This window comes from Manis javanica, chromosome 4 (genome assembly GCF_040802235.1).
Source record: "Manis javanica isolate MJ-LG chromosome 4, MJ_LKY, whole genome shotgun sequence".
NCBI lineage: Eukaryota > Metazoa > Chordata > Mammalia > Pholidota > Manidae > Manis > Manis javanica.
In genome coordinates this window covers 134,990,357-135,007,494 of record NC_133159.1, presented here as the reverse complement: position 1 = coordinate 135,007,494, position 17,138 = coordinate 134,990,357, and the positions used below count along the sequence as shown (strand labels likewise).

The 17,138-nt window shown below is 39.6% G+C and overlaps 1 protein-coding gene and 1 long non-coding RNA gene across 2 annotated transcripts in view; one reads left to right on the top strand and one right to left on the bottom strand.

Annotated features, from left to right (window-relative positions):
• The window catches only part of LOC140849063 (uncharacterized), a 74,372-nt gene that overhangs the window by 19,927 nt on the left and 37,307 nt on the right, over positions 1 to 17,138 (bottom strand). Inside the window, exon 4 of the long non-coding RNA XR_012130550.1 lies at positions 10,325 to 10,418. This is a non-coding gene — a long non-coding RNA (uncharacterized lncRNA). The remainder of the gene's footprint in view (positions 1 to 10,324; positions 10,419 to 17,138) is intronic.
• VPS53 (VPS53 subunit of GARP complex) overlaps positions 1 to 17,138 on the top strand; it is a 178,146-nt gene that overhangs the window by 126,289 nt on the left and 34,719 nt on the right. Inside the window, exons 16-17 of the mRNA XM_037022830.2 lie at positions 7,482 to 7,564; positions 8,516 to 8,594. Of these exons, the coding sequence (XP_036878725.2) occupies positions 7,482 to 7,564; positions 8,516 to 8,594 (162 nt within the window). The remainder of the gene's footprint in view (positions 1 to 7,481; positions 7,565 to 8,515; positions 8,595 to 17,138) is intronic.

Here is a 17,138-nt window from a genome sequence, read left to right as displayed (position 1 = left end):
GGGTCCCATGTGTTGGGAGATCTGTGAGCATTTATGGTCTGAGACACTATTTCCTTCCCCAGCTTGGGGAAGTTTTCAGCAATTATTTCTTCAAAGACACTTTCTATCCCTTTTTCTCTCTTCTTCTTCTTCTTCTTGTACCCCTGTAATGCGAATATTGTTCTGTTTGGATTGGTCACACAGTTCTCTTAATATTCTTTCATTCCTAGAGATCCTTTTATCTCTCTCTGCCTCAGCTTCTCTGTATTCCTGTTCTCTGATTTCTATTCCAGTAACAGTCTCTTGCACCTCATCCAGTCTGCTCTTAAAACCTTCTATTGACTGTTTCATTTCTGTTAACATCCCTCTGGATTTCATCCCTTATCTCTTGCATATTTCTCTACAGGTCCATCAGCATGGTTATGAGTTTTATTTTGAATTCTTTTTCAGGAAGATTAGTTATATCTATCTCACCAGGCCCTCTCTCTAGGGTTGTCTGAGTTATTCTTGACTGGACCAGATTCTTCTGCCTTTTCATGGCAATAGAAGTGGTCACCAGCAGGTGACGCCTGTGTCAGCTGGGAGAACAAAGTCCCTTCCTGCTTGTTGGTCACCTTGCTCTTCTCTGCTGCCTATGTCGGTAACCGCACACCAGGAGCAGTCTCTGGGATAATCTCCTGAGCTGTCGTGGGCAGGGCAGCCATCAGGATAGCCTGGGGCACTGCGGGGGGTTGCAGACACGTCGTTTATGTTCTCCTGTGAGAACAGTGCCCCTTCGTGCCTTGCAGACCTTGCTCTGGCTTCCGCTGCCTGTGCTGTTTACCCACATACCAGGAGCAGTCTCTGGGATAAACTCCTGAGCTGCTGTGGATGGGATGTCCCTTGGGATAGCCTAGGACACTGCGGGGGGTCACAGGCAAGCCGGGTGTGTTCTGTGAGAAGGGCGCCCCTAGTGCCTTCCGGATCTTGCTCCGGCTTCCTCTGTCTGTACCGGGCTGCTGCACACCAGCAGCAGCCTCTAGGTCTGTCCCGGTTAGCTGTGCACTGGGAGAAGATTCTGTGTGTTTGTTGTGAGCAGGGCTGTCCTCCAGCTGCTCTGCAGCTGTGGTGGGTCAGCCAGTTTGCTTACAGTACCAGCCGGGGGGAATGAATGGAAGGCTGCTTATTACCGTGAGGGGCTTCAGGGCTGCATTACCCCCCAGGGGTCAGGGCTCCTGAAGTTCCTTAAGATTCCCAGCCTGCTGGGCGAGTGTGCTGGGAAAATTTTATCCAGCTGTTAAGCCCTTGTCCCTTTAAGACTTTTAAAAAAGTGCCCTCTTTTCTTTTGTCCCAGGGGAACTGGCTGTGGGGACCCACTCGCAGTCTCCATCTCGGATTTTACTTTTCCGTTTCTCTGATATCCAGTACACCGTGCAATGTGTGTCTGCAGTCCTGGTGCAGACCACTAGGGCTGGTTAGTTAGCAGTCCTGTGCTTCCACTCCCTCCCAACTCTGAATTTCTTCCTCCCGCCAGTGAGCTGGGGTGGGGGCAGTTCTCAGGTCCTGCCAGGTCACAGCTTTGTATCTTACCCTTTTTGTGAGATGCTGAGTTCTCACAGATGTAGATGTAGCCTGGCTGTTGTACTGTATCTTCTGGTCTCACTTTTAGGAATAGTTGTATTTGTTGTATTTTCAAAAATATGTATGGTTTTGGGAGGAGATTTCCGCTGCCCTGCTACTCATGCTGCCATTTTGAGCCCCTCTTCCCCCATCCTTCTTAAAGTATTCTGAAAGATCAAAGAGGAGGAAATACTTCCAAACTGATTCTATGAAGCCAGCATCACTCTAATACCAGAAGCAGACAAAGATACCACATAAAAAAAAAAAAAGAAAATTCCAGGCCAATATCCCTGATGAACATAGATGCAAAAATACTCAACAAAATATTAGCAAACTGAATTCCAAAATATATCAAAAGGATCATCCATCATGACCAAGTGGGATTTATTCCAGGGATGCAAGGATGGTATAATATTCGTAAATCAATCAGTATCATATACCACATTAACAGAAATAAGAATAAAAAAACCATACAATCATCTCAATAGATGCTGACAAAGCATTTGACAAAATTCAACATCCATTCATGATAAAAACTCTCAAAATTTGGGTAAAGAGGGTACGTACCTTAACATAATAAAGGCCATATACAACAAACCCACAGCTAACATCATACTCAATGGTGAAAAGCTGAAAGTTTTTCCTCTAAGATCAGGAACAGCACAAGAATGTCTACTCTCACTACTTCTTTTCAAATAGTGCTGGAGGTCCTAGCCACAACAATCAGACAAGATGAAGAGATAAAAGGCACCCAGATTGGTAAGGAAGAAGTTAAACTGTCACTATTTTCAGATGACATGATATTATATGTAGAAAACCCTAAAGACTCCCCCAAAGACTATTAAAACTAATAACTGGATTCAGCAAAGTTGCAGGGTATGAAATTAATATACAGAAATCTGTTGCTTTCCTGTATACTAACAATGAAGTAGTGGTAAGAAAAATAAGGAAAGCAATTCCATTTACAATTGCATTAAAAAGAATAAAATACCTAGGAATAAACCTAACCAAGGAGGTGAAAGACCTGTACTCTGAAAACTATGACACTCATGAGAGAAATTAAAGATGACACAAATAAATGGAAATCTGTCTATCCTGAGCTCATGGATAGGAAGAACTAATATTCTCAAAATGGCCATTCTGCCCAAATCAATTCACAGTTTCAGTGCAGTCCCTATCAGAATCAAAATACCAATGCATTTTTCAATGAACTAGACAAAACAATCCTAAAATTCATATAGAACCACAAAAGACCCTGAATAGCCAAAGCAATCCTGAGAAAGAACAAAGCTGGAGGGATTATGCTTCCTGACTCAAACTGTACTACAAAGCTACAGTAATCAAGACAGCATAGTACTTGCACAAGAACAGACCCATAGATCAGTGGAACAGAATAGAGAGCCCAGATATAAACCCATGCATATATGGTCAATTAATATATGATAAAGAAGCCATGAATATACAATGGAGAGAAGACAGCCTCTTTGATAAATGGTGTTGGGACAGCTGGACCAGCTACATACAAAAGAATGAAACTGCATTACTGTCTAATTCCATACACAGAAGTAAACTTGAAAGGAATTAAAGACCTAAATATAAGACATGAAACCATAAAATTCTCAGAAGAAAACACAGGCAAAAATCTCTTGAACATAAGCATAAGCAATTTTTTCCTGGACACATCTCCTTGGGCAAGGGAAACAAAATAAAAAATGACCAGGTAAGACTACATCAAACCAAAAAGCTTCTGTACAGCAAAGGCACCATCAGCAAAACAAAAGACAACCTACAGTATGGGAGAATATATTTGAAAATGATTTATCCAATAAGGGCTTAACATCCAAAATATATAAAGAACTCATACATCTCCACACCAAAAAAACAAACAACCTAATTAAAAAATGGGCAGAGGACCTGAACATATAGATGGCCAATAGCACATGAAAAGATGCTCCACATCACTAATAGTCAGGGAAATGCGATTCATAATCATAATGAGCTATCACCTCACACCAGTCAGAATGGCCATTATGCAAAACACAAGAAATAACAAATGCTGGCGAGGGTGTGTAGAAAAGGGAACCCTCCTACACTGTTGGTGGGAATGTTATTTGGTGCAACTGCTGTGGAAAGCAGTATGGCGATTCCTCAGAAAACTAAAACTAGAAATACCATTTGACCCAGTAATTCCACTTCTAGGAATTTACCCAAAGAATACAAAATCCCTGGTTTGAAAAGAAAGATATACGCACCCCTGTGTATATCACCATAGTATTTATAATAACCAAGATATGGAAGCAACCTAAGTGTCCATCAATAGATGAATGGATAAAGAAGATGTGGTACATATGCAGAATGGATTATTTTTCAGCCATAAAAAGAAAGAAATCCTGCCATTTGCAACAACATGTATGGAAGTAGAGGGTATTATGCTAAGTGAAGTGGACCAGGCAGAGAAAGACAAATATCATATGATTTTACTTTATTGTAGAATATAAAAACAAAACAAAATGAACAAAATAGCAGTAGACTCATAGACACTGAGAAGTGATGGGGGAGAGATTAGGGTGGGTGGATAGGGAGGGTGAGGGGGATAAAGGAACAAAAATTCTCAATTATATAAGTTGGTCACAGGAATAGCAGTACAGCAGGGAGAATACAGCCCGTGATTCTGTGACATCTTCCTATGTTGACATATAGTAACTGCATTAGTGGGGGTGAGGATTTAATAATATGGGTAATTGTTGAACCACTGTGTTGTATACTTGAAACCAGTATAAGATTGTATAACAATGATACTTCAATTTTAAAAAAGGAAATACATTCTTAGCACCTATATTGTGATTTCTACATATCATTTGCCACTAAAAGGAACCAGAGATTCCTTGAGAAATGACTAATTCCAAGTCTGTGGCATGAAATATACAAGATAAGCCCAGAACATCATGTCATACAAAAAGCAAAGAAAATATCAAGGACTATGAGAGTAATTTTCAAAAGGACTCAAGAGGTGTAATGGATTTATTATTCAAAATAGTATGTCTAAGTCCTAACCCCTCATGCCTGTAAATGTGACCTTACTTGGAAATAGGGTCTTTAAAGATGTAATTAAATAAGGATCTCAAGCTGAGATCATCTTGCATTTGGGCTGAACCTTAAATCTAAGGACTGGTGTCCTTAGAAAGGAGAGAGAGATTTAACACACAAAGGCACAGGGAAGAAGGCCATGTAAAGATGGAGGCAGAGATTGGAGTGCTGTATCTACAAGCCAAGGAAGGCCAAGGAATGCCAGCAACCACCAGAAGATAGAAGAGAAACACAGAATAGTTTCTCCCCCAGAACCTCTAGAACATTGATTTTAGATTTCTGGCCTCCAGACCTGTGAAAGAATGAATTTCTGTTTCAGGCCACCAAGGTTGTAGTAATTTGTTATGGCAGCCCTAAGGAGCCAACCTGAGTAATCTCTACTGGTCAAAGATGGACATATAAGCATCACTGAGAATATTAACTGTGATAGGTTAAAAACATCAAATAGGTTTAAATCCCAGTATATAGTGATTTTTTTTTAATTATCACCTTTGAAGATACTAAGGAACCTCTGGTATAAGTTGAATACTGGTAAATAAAGAGAAAGTTCTTATCCTTCTGTTCCTATTTGACTTGTACCTCAGGATAACCAAATTATTGACAATGGAAAGTAGTTCTTGATAGCAGAATTTTAGCTAAGTGAAGAAGGTAGAATTAGGACCTCACTCTTTTACACCTCCCCGTAGAATAATGGATCTGGGCATTGCCCACCAATGGCTGCTGTGACATTACAAAGAGAGACAACCAAACACCATATATCTCCTGATAATGAAGTATACAACACATTATGAAGTAGTTTTCTTAGAAAAAAAACAACTTAAATCTGATCAAGCTTCTATATCAAACTATAATTTACAAGAAATATAAGGGACAGAGGAACATGTTAATTAATCCCTTGTGGATGTAACTAACAAAATCCAAGCTGTGGGAAAATCTATAGGACAAACAACCCAGTTTCCTTAGGAAAAAATTGTAGGGGCTGGGCAAAAAGAAATGGAGGAAGAAACCAAGGAGAATTAAGAATGCAAGCAATGAAGAATTAAAAAATAAAACTTAAACACAATGCCAATAACTTACCAATATAGTTCATTAACTGTTAACACTTTTATGCTGAACACTTTAGGTGCTGAATGCAAAGGGTGTTGCATTCATTCCTTCAAGACATCTTTATGCAGCACTTACTATGTACCAGTCACTGTATTTGGTGTTAATTAATAGTGGTGAACAAAGTTGACAAGTTTCTTACTGTCATGGAACTTAGAAGTAATGGAGGAACCACATAATAAATAAGCCAAGATAAATTTTGTGATAAGTGCTAGGAAGGAAACAAAGGCTGCTGTGCTAGCTAGGGAGTTTCCTACTGAAGTGGGGTAGTCAAGGAGGGCCTCTGTGAGGAGGTGATAATGAGGCAGAGGAGGGAGAGTGCTTAATGAGGGGTAGAAGTGTGAAGTCCTGAGGGGGAAAAGACCTTAGTGCTTAATGAGGAGTTTGGAAGAGCTGAGAGGGTGTGTGTGTGTGTGTGTGTGTGTGTGTGTGTCTGTGTGTGTGTGTAAGTAGAAGTGTGAAGGCCTGAGTGTGTGTGTGTGTGTGTAAGTAGAAGTGTGAAGGCCTGAGTGTATGTGTGTGTGTGTAAGAAGAAGTGTGAAGGCCTGAGGGGGAAAAGACCTTAGTGTGTTCTTACTGTGTTCCAGGACCTTAAGAGGTTGTGTAACTGAAGCCAAGCAGGCAAAGGGGAAAGGATTGTTTTTTCAGTGTGAAAGGAAAGGACTCTGAAGAGTTGAAGCACCATAAGCCTACGCCTTAAGCAGTTTCACCAGTCCCCTATAAGCACTGTAGATTGTTTCCGGTTTTTCACTACTATGAGTAACAACTATAATGTCATCTTTATGAGAAGAGGACTATCTGTTCTGTTAACCCTTTATTACAGAACCCAGCAAAAAAGAGGCTTTCAGTGCATACTGGTTGAATTAATACTGCAAAGAGTACTTGCAATCTTTGTACACTGTTCTCATTATTCATTAGAATATATTTCTAGATGTGAAATTGCTGGCCTAAAGAGTGTGTATATTTAAGATTTTGTTTTTTAAATAAATTGTCTAACAAAAGGGTTACACTAATTTATGCACCCCTAAAAGCATTTTAAAATGTAAGACAAAACATTCCTTATTCTTAGAGTTTGTGGCATACATAGGGTTTGGAGTGGTAGATGAATCAATTCCTGGAATGTTTTGAGATATTTACAATTCCTGGTCAGTTTTATTTTTCTTTGAGGCTGCTAGGATCAAGGCCAGTGTTTCTCTCCTTAGCGGTAGGCTGGTGAAGGCAGAGACTGTGTTTTTTATCTCAGTGTTCCCAACACCTTAACACAGCAGGTGGCCCATAGTAGTGCTTGCTAAATACTTTAACTGATTTTACTGCCATCTGCCACCAAAGGCTTCCAGTGTTGGTGAATGAGCCTGCCGTCCAAGGGGCAGGGAGTGTTCTAAAAGTTGAGGTCCTTTTAAAATTAATGAATTGTCAATGTGTCACAAGAGGCAAGTACACCCCAGTGCTAAAAGGCCCAGGTTCTAGAGGAGGTTTGATTCCTGGCTCTACCACTTACTATCTTGGGTAGTCACTCCTTCATTTTCTCATTTGTGAAATGGAGATGAATTTAATAATAGCGTCTTCCTCATAGGGTTGTGAGAATTAAATGAGTCAGTAATGAAAAGTGCCTGGAATTGTGCCTCTGTCATCAAACTCAGTAAATGTTAAGCATTATTATGGTACTCCTTTGGATAATTAAGTATGATTTTCTTTCTTATTTTCTAATATAGCTGGAAGAAAAACTCAAAGAAAAGGTTGATGTAAGTCTGATTGAACGAATCAATCTGACTGGAGAAATGGACACATTCAGCACGTATGTACCTTGCACATATTTGCTCAAGGCCTGCCCCTTCCCCTTCATGAAGCAGTATGTCTCAGGCTATTGGCTCTAGATCACTGCAGGACCTAAGAGGTTTCCAGAGGCTCCTGTTGGGTCAGAATGATGCTCCACTGACCACTGAGAAGAAACATGAGACGTTGGTGCAGCTGCCTCGCATTCTGCCTCCGATGTGGTCATTTTTAGCTTGTGGGGTCTTTATTGTTGCGCTATCTAGAAAAACAAAAGAGGAGATCCTCCCATGGCCATCTGTGCAGGAAGGCCAGGTCTAGGGCCTCCCATCTGCCCCTCAATCCACAGAGGGCCTGCCCTGCCTGCAGTGTCTTAGAAAATAAAGTGTAAGCAGCTTGATTTTAGCCATGTAGGGTGGGTGGTGGGGGCGAGGGGGGTTGGGATGGGATGGTGTCTGTCTAAGAAGTTCTATAAAGCCTTCTTGAAATAGTCCTTTCCCTGGTCCTGCCTTGCAGTGTTTTTGTTGCAGTCATTAAATGAGATTGGGATAGACCAAGCTTTAGCTTTCACATCAGCCACTTGAGTCTAAGTCAGAATTCTCTTAGGTCATTTCCTCTCCTTATTTCCACTCTGTTTTCCCACGTTCTGATTTAAACATTTTGGAAAGTCAGGTACTTTGGGAGGAGAAAATAAAGAGGGCTTCTGGGTGTGGCGATGAAAGAGACTAGCTGTGGGATTTTGTGCCTGCCTGAGTTGAGACACACCTGAATAAGAACAAACATGCAGCGAGAATGAAGAAAGAGCCAGAGCTCCTCAGTACCATTCATTGCCTTTTGAAATGAAACTCGAGTTTTCCTGATTAAATGATGAGTCTGATTTTTACAGAGGTGCCTAAAACATTTGGAAGGGGCTGTGTCAGTCCTTCAGTAATTCAGTTTCTTAAGTTATGACCACAGTAATTTGTTTGATTTGCAGTGTCATCTCTAGCAGCATTCAGTTGTTGGTTCAAGATCTGGACGCTGCCTGTGATCCTGCCCTGACTGCCATGAGCAAGGTAAGGTTTCAGGCAGTGCTTCTTCCTAGACTTCAGGAGTGACCACAGATGGCTTCTCCCAGTGCTTGCCTATGGCTTCTCCAGGCTCTTGAGTAGGAGCAGGGAGGAGTGTGGAGGACCTCTGGGAGTGCTCAGTTTATCTTGCACCTTAGGTCAGTTGCTTGTCCTTTGAGAATGAGCCAGGCAGCAGGTACGTGGACATGTGTTTGATTGGCATCTGACATATGGTGAAAACCTGAATGTGACCTGACCAGAATAGAATGGGTGTTTTTATTGGAGTAACTTCTGAGAGGTTTTCCAACTTTTTGAGCTCTGGTACCAAGGCTGGATTATTTGATCAGGTTGTAGACCCTGCTTTTCTAATATCTTGGTGGTCCATTGGTCAGCCATAAGTCTTCTCCTTTGCTACTTACCACATGCTGCCTCATGTTGCTAACTGACTTTTATGTACCTGTGTTTTTTCCTTCCTAAAAGAATGTAAATTCCTTAAGTGCCTGGACCATACAGAATATAGAAGGATCTCATATTTGTTAAGTTGGAAATAGGCGATTCTTTATTGACTTCTAAGCCAAATAACATGAAGCTGCCCATTTTATAACTTTCTGGAGTAGGAGCCAGTACACCATAGCCTGTGGGCCAAATCTGGCCTACTGTCTGTTTCTGTAAAGTTTTATTGGAACACAGCAATGCTCATTCATTTACATATTATCTATGGCTGTTTTTGTGCTATGCTGGCAGAATTAAGTAATTACAACTGAGACTATATGGCTCATAAAGCCTAAATATTTACTAACTGGCCCTTTACAGAAAAAATTTGCCAATCATACAGAGTCTTGTAGCATTCTTACAAATTCAGGAGAAAGAACTTCTCTGGGGGTATACTGGCCAGTTGCAGCATACAGTGGAAAAAACACTGGCTTTAGAGTCAGACCTAACTCTTCTCATTTTTCCTTTGGGGAACAGAGTAAGTGACTTAAGCTCTCTGGTCCCAAGTTACCTCCTCGGTGTGTGAAATGTGGGTGTCTGCCTCCCAGAGTGTTGTGAGGGTGGAGCATGAAGACAGTGACTGGCCTGGTGCCAATGAATGTTAGGTGTCTTTCCCTCTTGTCAGGAGGAGGGGCCATGTCATGAGGATGTATAAGCAGACATTTGGTCTGAATTTTGTTTTGTAGTGGGCTGTAAAAATTTAACAAAAATAGGACTAAAACCAAAACTTAAGCTTCAGGATTTTATGAAGCTAAGTGGGGAGTCCTGAACAGCTGATGTCACAGAGTTTCTATTCAAAAGGCTGATCCTTTTGCCAATCAGATGTGATGTGTATTTCCAGTATTCTCAATGTTTACAAGCAGAACGCTCTGAGCAGGCAAATTGAGCCACCCCATTTTCTTCAAGAAACATGGCCCTGACTATTTGTTTTGTGGTCTCTGATTATCCCCTAGCTGCTGGTGAATGTTCACTACATCCTGAATATGATCTGTTCCAGCTGCCATCTCTCCTGAACTGCCACACACTTTATATTGGAATGGAGCTGGTGAAAGAATTTTTACATTTACCAAAGGAAGAGAAGGTTTTTTTTTCCCCAGTAAAATAACAGTTGTAGGGTGTTTAACACTCCAGGTGTTGCTTACATGAACTGTCAGTTCATTAGGTGGATTTCTCAAACTGCCCCCACCACCCCACCACCCATTTCTCCCCAGACCAACACCAGCAAATATTAACAGAGACCATACCTCCAGAATCTTTTGTTTATATCCTAGGAAAACCACAGACTTGGGAATGCAGCAGCTGGGAGGCCATAACTCTTTGTCTGAGTCTTCTGGAGGTCTAGCAAAATGAAATCCATGTGATGAAAATGACCAGATATAAACAAGCCAAGTGGTCATAAATTGATTCAACATATACTCTCTGTTATTTGTGCCTACATCCTGTTTTTTTGTAGTTTTTTCTAGGATTTAAAAAAAAATTTGTGTGTGTGTGTGGTAATCCATATTTTTCTCTGTTTCTGTCATTTTTGCTGAACACTTCAAATCAGACTCTATCCAGTACAGTGCTGGGAGTTCCCAGGCTGGGAAAGACACCTTATCCTAAGGTGTTTAGATTCCAGTAAGTGTGGGATAAGAGGTGTGTGAGATGGGAGGAATACCCAAATAACTGCAGTATAAGGAGGGGGAAATCAGTGCCATAAGAAAAGTACGAAGTACACCCTCTTTAAAAGACAGATTTCATATCCAGGCAGGGAAGCAAAGAAAGACTTCTTAAGGTAGCTGCATGTCAAATAGACCACAAAGGATGGCGAAGTTTTGAATGAACTTGTGATTAGGAGGTCATTCCAAACAGGGTGACAATATGAGCAAGGGTTTGTACAGTTAGGAAAGCTCAGAACTTGGTCAAAATTGAAATCTCAGTGTGCATCTTTGGAATTCCACAGAGTCCTCTATGCTCATACTCCTATAGTCAAGATGGGAAACAGGGCTGCCCTCAAGGAGTTTATATTCTGGTGGGGAGAAAACTTGGAATAACTGGTGCTGTGAATAAACGGATTTTACAAATGGTGAGAAAATGAGTATTGGGCTTGCCAAAGTGGAGTGGGGTTGTTAGATAATTCAGAGTTGATGGAAGTAGGCTTCTTTGACAAGATGGGTTGAGCCCAGCAGTTTAGCTGTGTCATTCTGTGAGGTGTGTCATGTGTGAGGGAGGAGACCTCATTCTCATTGAAGGCACCCAGGTCCTTCTCCTTGGTTAGCCTACAGGGCCTTCATTATTATCCCTTCACCGTCTTGTGCTTTCTGGCACTCCGGGGTGTATCCCTTACTCCAGCCTCAGAGCCACTTTCACATCCCTGAATGCATTACTTGTTTGTAGCTTCCAGACCTTTTCTCATTCTCTTCTGCCTAAAATTCTCTACCCACCGTTGTCCACCCAATGAGCACATCCTTTAAGACTCAGTTCAAATGACTGCCCCTTTATTAAAAATTGAAGTATAATTCACATACCACAAAATTCACCCCTTGAAAGTGTATAATTCAATGGTTTAGAATGCGTTCACAAGGCCATACAACCACCACCACTAATTACAGAACATCTTCATCACACCAAAAAGAAACACCATGCTCCTTAGCAGTCACTCACCATTTCCTTGACAAGTGCTAATTTATTTTCTGTCTATATGGATTTGCCTATTCTGGGCATTTCACATAAATGGAATCATATAATATGTGGTTTTTGGGACTGACTTCCTTCACTTAGCCTAATGTGTTCATTGTTCATTCATGGGTAGCATGTATCAGTTCATTCCTTTCCATGGCTGAATAATATTCTATTCTATGGTTATACCACATTTGATTTATCCATTCATAATAAATGTTGGTGGACATTTGGGTTGTGTCCACTTTTTAACTATTATTAATAATGCAGTGAATATTCATGTACAAGTTTTTGTATGAATATGTTGTCAGTTCTCTTGCATATATCCCTAGGAGTGGACCGGGTGGGTCATGGGGTAGCTCTATGTTTCAAATTTTGAGGAATTGCCCAGCTGTTTTCCACAGCAGTGGCACCATTTTACATTCCTGCCAGCAATGGATGAGGGCTCTAATTTTTCCATATTGTAACCAACCCTTTTTTTGTTTTTTTATTATAGCCATTTCTAGGGGGTATGAAGTGGTATCTCATTGTGGTTTCAATTTGTATTTGATTTTCCTGGTGACTAAGATGTTGAGCAGTGTTTCATGTGCTTATTGGACATCTGTTTATCTTTGAAGAAATGTCAATTCAAATCCTTTACCCATTTTAAAACTGGGTTGTCTTTTCTGTTGTTGAGTCATAAAAGTCCTTTTTATAGTCTGGATACTAGACCCTTTATCAGATACATGATTTGTAGATATTTTCTCCATTTCTATGGGTTATCTTTCCATATGCTCAGTCATGTCCTTTGAAGCACTGAAGTTTTTCATTTTGATGAAGTCCAACTTTTGTATTTTTTCCTTTGGTGCTTGTGCTTTTGATGTCATATCTAAGACACCATTACCCAATCCAAAATTACAAAGATTTACACCTGTATACCTATATTTTCTTCTAAGCATTTTATAGTTTTAGTACTTACATTTAGGCCTTCAATCCATTTTGAGTTAATTTTTGTATATGGCATGAGTGGATTCAACTTAATTCTTCTGCATGTAGATATCCAGCTGCCCCAGTACCATTTACTGAAAAGACTGTTCTTTATCCACTGGATGGTCTTAACACTCTTGTCAAAATCAGGTGGCCATAGATAGATGAGTTTATTTCAGGACTCTTAATTCTGTCCCATTAATCTATATATGCGTCTTTACACAAGTAGCACACTGTTTTATTGTAGCTTTGTAATAAGCATTAAAATCAGTAAGTATGAGTCTCCCAACTTTGTTTTTTTTCAAGATTGTTTTGGCTATTTTAAGTCTCTATGTAATGTCACCAAATTTTGTCTCACTCAGAGTATCTTTCTCCAAGACACCCCAATGCCTATACTACCTCTTTACTTTTTTAGACAATTATTTTTATATCTCTGTCTCCCATGTTAACATTTGAACAACTTGAAGGCTCTGTCTTGTTCATTTTTCAATCTCCTTGGCATAGCACAGTATTTGCTTAACAGAAGTACTCCGTGAATGACTTTGAAGCTAAAGGAGGCAGCAAAAAGAAAGCTAAATTTGTAGATACCCATTTAAACAAGGAATGGTGACAAAGTGAGATGTAGATAACTACTGAACTGACTTAGCTGGGTGGAGCTGGTACACATGGAATAGGAGACTGGGGTGTCTTCACAGGAAGTGGCAGGATCACAGACTACCTGAATGTTTAAGACACACAAATGGTTACTGGTTATGGTGTGATGTTCCTCAATGGTGCTTAATAAAAGTAGGGCTTCTTGTTTCAACAAATAGCATCTTGGAGCTGATTGAAGAGAGGCCTGAGCAGGAAATGCCTGCATCTAGCTATTGGCACCTGTGGGTGAGAGCCCTGTTGCTAGAAAAGGAGAGGAGGAAAACACAGAGTGGCAAAGATTGGTAGAAAATACCTAGGAATGTCCTTAAACCGGCCATGTCCACATGGAGGAAGGAAAATATGATGAGAATTTAGTAGTGTCTCTGAAATTGTAGCCTTGAGATTACAGTAGTGTTGCTGATAAGTTATGTCAAAACTACCTTTCATACCATTTTCCTCCCTTATTTTCTGAGATGAACTCTATGAGGTGTTAGTAAGTTATTATTTATGGAACACTTTCCAGGAATCAGCACCCAAAGGCATTGTTTCATTTAATTCTGACAGTACATTTGTAAGATACCTATGTTATTTCCTTCTCTCTTTGACAGATGGGGGAACTGAAATTCAGAGCTGACTTAAGGCCCTGGTCCCAGATCTCTTAGATAGCACATGGCAGAGCCAGGGTTTAAACTCAAATCTCTTTTATGCAATATTATGCCACAACATACATACAGAGTAAAAGTAAGACCTTTTGGCAAATGTGGAAACTGAAGCAAAATCAGCTTAAGTAACTTGCCTAAAAGTGGAAGAGCAGTAAGTCAGTGTGTGCCCAGTACCTCTAGGTTCATGCAAGTATTCGTGCTTGCTTGACTATGAGCTCTTCAAGTATTCACAAGCATCCTGTTGGAGACTGGTCTTCAGCTTTTCTTGATCTGACACCGTGACTTCCCAACAGGGGAGAACATGGGTTGAGCAGCCAACCCAAGTATTCCAGTCTACTTTCCATATTTATCCTTGAAAACTAACGTATTGTCATTTTGGTGTGCATTTTCTTTTTCATGATATGCCCAAAGCCATATAGCTTCATAATAATGAAGCCAGAAATAAAACCAAGTCTCCAGATTCTTGAAAAGGTAGTTGCTTAGAGTGCTTTGTTGGAAATATGAAGAGTTCTGTCTTTTAAATATAAATTTTGTAAATTCTTAGGAATTAGCACGTTGATTATGCCTTTACAAGTATTCTGTGGCTTCCTTAGAAGGGACTATTGGTCCCTTGGTGCCCTCCTCACTATGTCCTTTGTCCTAAGGTTGCCCACACCACTAGACTGTCAGAATCTAAGTATCTGTCCTAAATTAATACACTTAACTTTTTGCTTATTAAAGGTAGTTTTAGAAAAAAACAGAAAGAAGAAACTCAACAAATTAAATTTCCTTACAGTCTGGCATGTAACTTCTCTTAGGTTTCAAGATTATGAACATGTACTAATTTAGGAGGCTGCATTACTCTCCCCCAAAGACATTTTGAAATGGCTATAACAGTCCTCAAATCTGTTCTCATTTTCCTCAGTCATTAAAATGTTGATCTGTTTCAGGAGGCCCACAGAACTCCATGGTTAAGAAATCCTCAAGTTCACTTTCCACTTAAAAACAAAGCACATCTTTCTTTTTCATAAAAGGTTTTTTTTTTCATTATTTTCAAAGCAAATCACCTTAGTTATAAAAAATACAGATTTTTAAAAAGAATTTAAATCACCCATAATCTCAATTAATAGGTGTATTTCAGTCTTTCTGTTTGTGCATATATCCTTTTTAAAAAAATAGGTTCATACTTTACATACTGTTTTATAATCTGTTTTTCTCGTTTAGCAGGTTTTGATAGTTTTCTGTGTAATCTAGAACTATATTTTTAGCGATTGCATAGCATTCCACAGTACAGAATATTTATTGTTAAAGTCATAATAATAGTTAACATTTACCATAGAATTAATACATGCCACATATAATCATCCCAATTTATATAGCTGAGAAAACTCAGAGAGAGGCTCAGAGAGGTCAGGTAACTTGCCCAAGTCACACACTAAGCATGTTGCACAGATGGTATTAGAACTCATGACTGGTGGACTACAGATTTTGTTATTTTCCGTACCATAATCTATTCTTTCCCTTAAAGTATATGTAGCCAATTCACTTCTGATGGACTTTTTAAGTTATTTCCAATTTTCACATTTATAAACAATTTTGCAGTAGACCACCTCATTTGTGTGTATGTTTATTTTTTTCTCCTAAACATTCAAAATTATTAACTTCAAATTAATTGCCTGGAAGGGAATTGCAGGGATTAAAAGCTTTTTAGAATGCTAAGATTTCTGATAGATCATTTCTAATTGCTTTTAAGAAAGATTATATAAATTCACCTTCCCATTGGTCCAACAATGAGTTGGGGTTGTGGGGGGGAATATATATTAAAATTTATATTCTATCTGCTTTAAAAAAAATTTTTTTACTGATGTATAGTTAATACACAATATTATATTGGTTTCAAGTACACAACACAATGGTTCAACAGTTATACACATTATTAAATCCTCACCCCAACTAGTGCAGTTACTGTCAACATAGAAGATGTTACAGAACCATTGGCTGTAATATCCATTCTGTACTACCATCCCCGTGACCAATTTATATTATGATTGAGGTTTTTCTGTCCCTTTATACCCCTCACTCTCCCCACCCACCCACCCCAACCCCTCCCCCATGATAACCAACCACCAGTCACTTTTCAGTGTCTATGAGTCTACTGCTATTTTGTTCATTTTGTTTTGTTTTGTTTTTAGAGTCCACAAATAAGTGAAATCATATGGAATTGTCTTTCTTCACCTGGCTTATTTCACTGAGCATATCCTCTAGTTCCATCCATATTGTTGCAAATGGCAGGATTTCTTTCATTTTTATGGCTGAATAATATTTCATTATATATATGTACCACATCTTCTTTATCCATTCATCTATTGATGGACACTTTGGTTGCTTCCATAACTTGGCTATTGTAAATAATGTGGCAATAAATGGGTGCATTTATCTTTTTGAATCAGAGATTTTGTTTTCTTTGGGTAAATTCCTGTAAGTAGAATTACTAGATATATGTATCTTCTCAAAGCCTTTGTTATTCTGCTTTCTATTCTGGATCTTCATGAGTTTCCCCTTGGAGTTAAGGAACATGTATGCTGGAGCAAAGCTGTGAGAAGAGTCATTCCTTACCCCCCCTCCCACGCACCCCCACCATCACTTGTTGCCTCAAGCCTGTCTTATCACCTATAAAGAGTTAAAATACTTCCTTCCCTGCATTATTGTAAGCAGCAAGGTCATGTGAAAATGTCAGTCATGGTACCTGGTACTAGTAGGTGCTCAAAAAATGTTCCTCCTTCCTTTTTATTCCTGACATAGTGCTTGGTCCCGTGCTGTACATGCAGAAGGTACCTATAGAGAAAGCAAATACTTGTTGTGTAAGTGAAAGTAGCCCAGACAGCATTAGAGTATGTGTGGGTATGTGTGTCTGTGTGTGCCTGAGCAAAAGCCATTGCTTGGGGTCAGTGGCCCAGCAGCCTGACCTATAACACTAGATTCCAATTGCCTGAAATGTTTCCAGAATCCAAATGTCTGAGTCTGTAGGCTCCATATATCACTAGTTTCATCATCAAAATGAATAGGTAGGAATTTAAGTTTTCAGTTGAGGAAGATTACTTTCTCAGGAGAGCTCTTTCCAAGCTTCATCTAACAATAGAGAAAAACAAATTCCATAGTA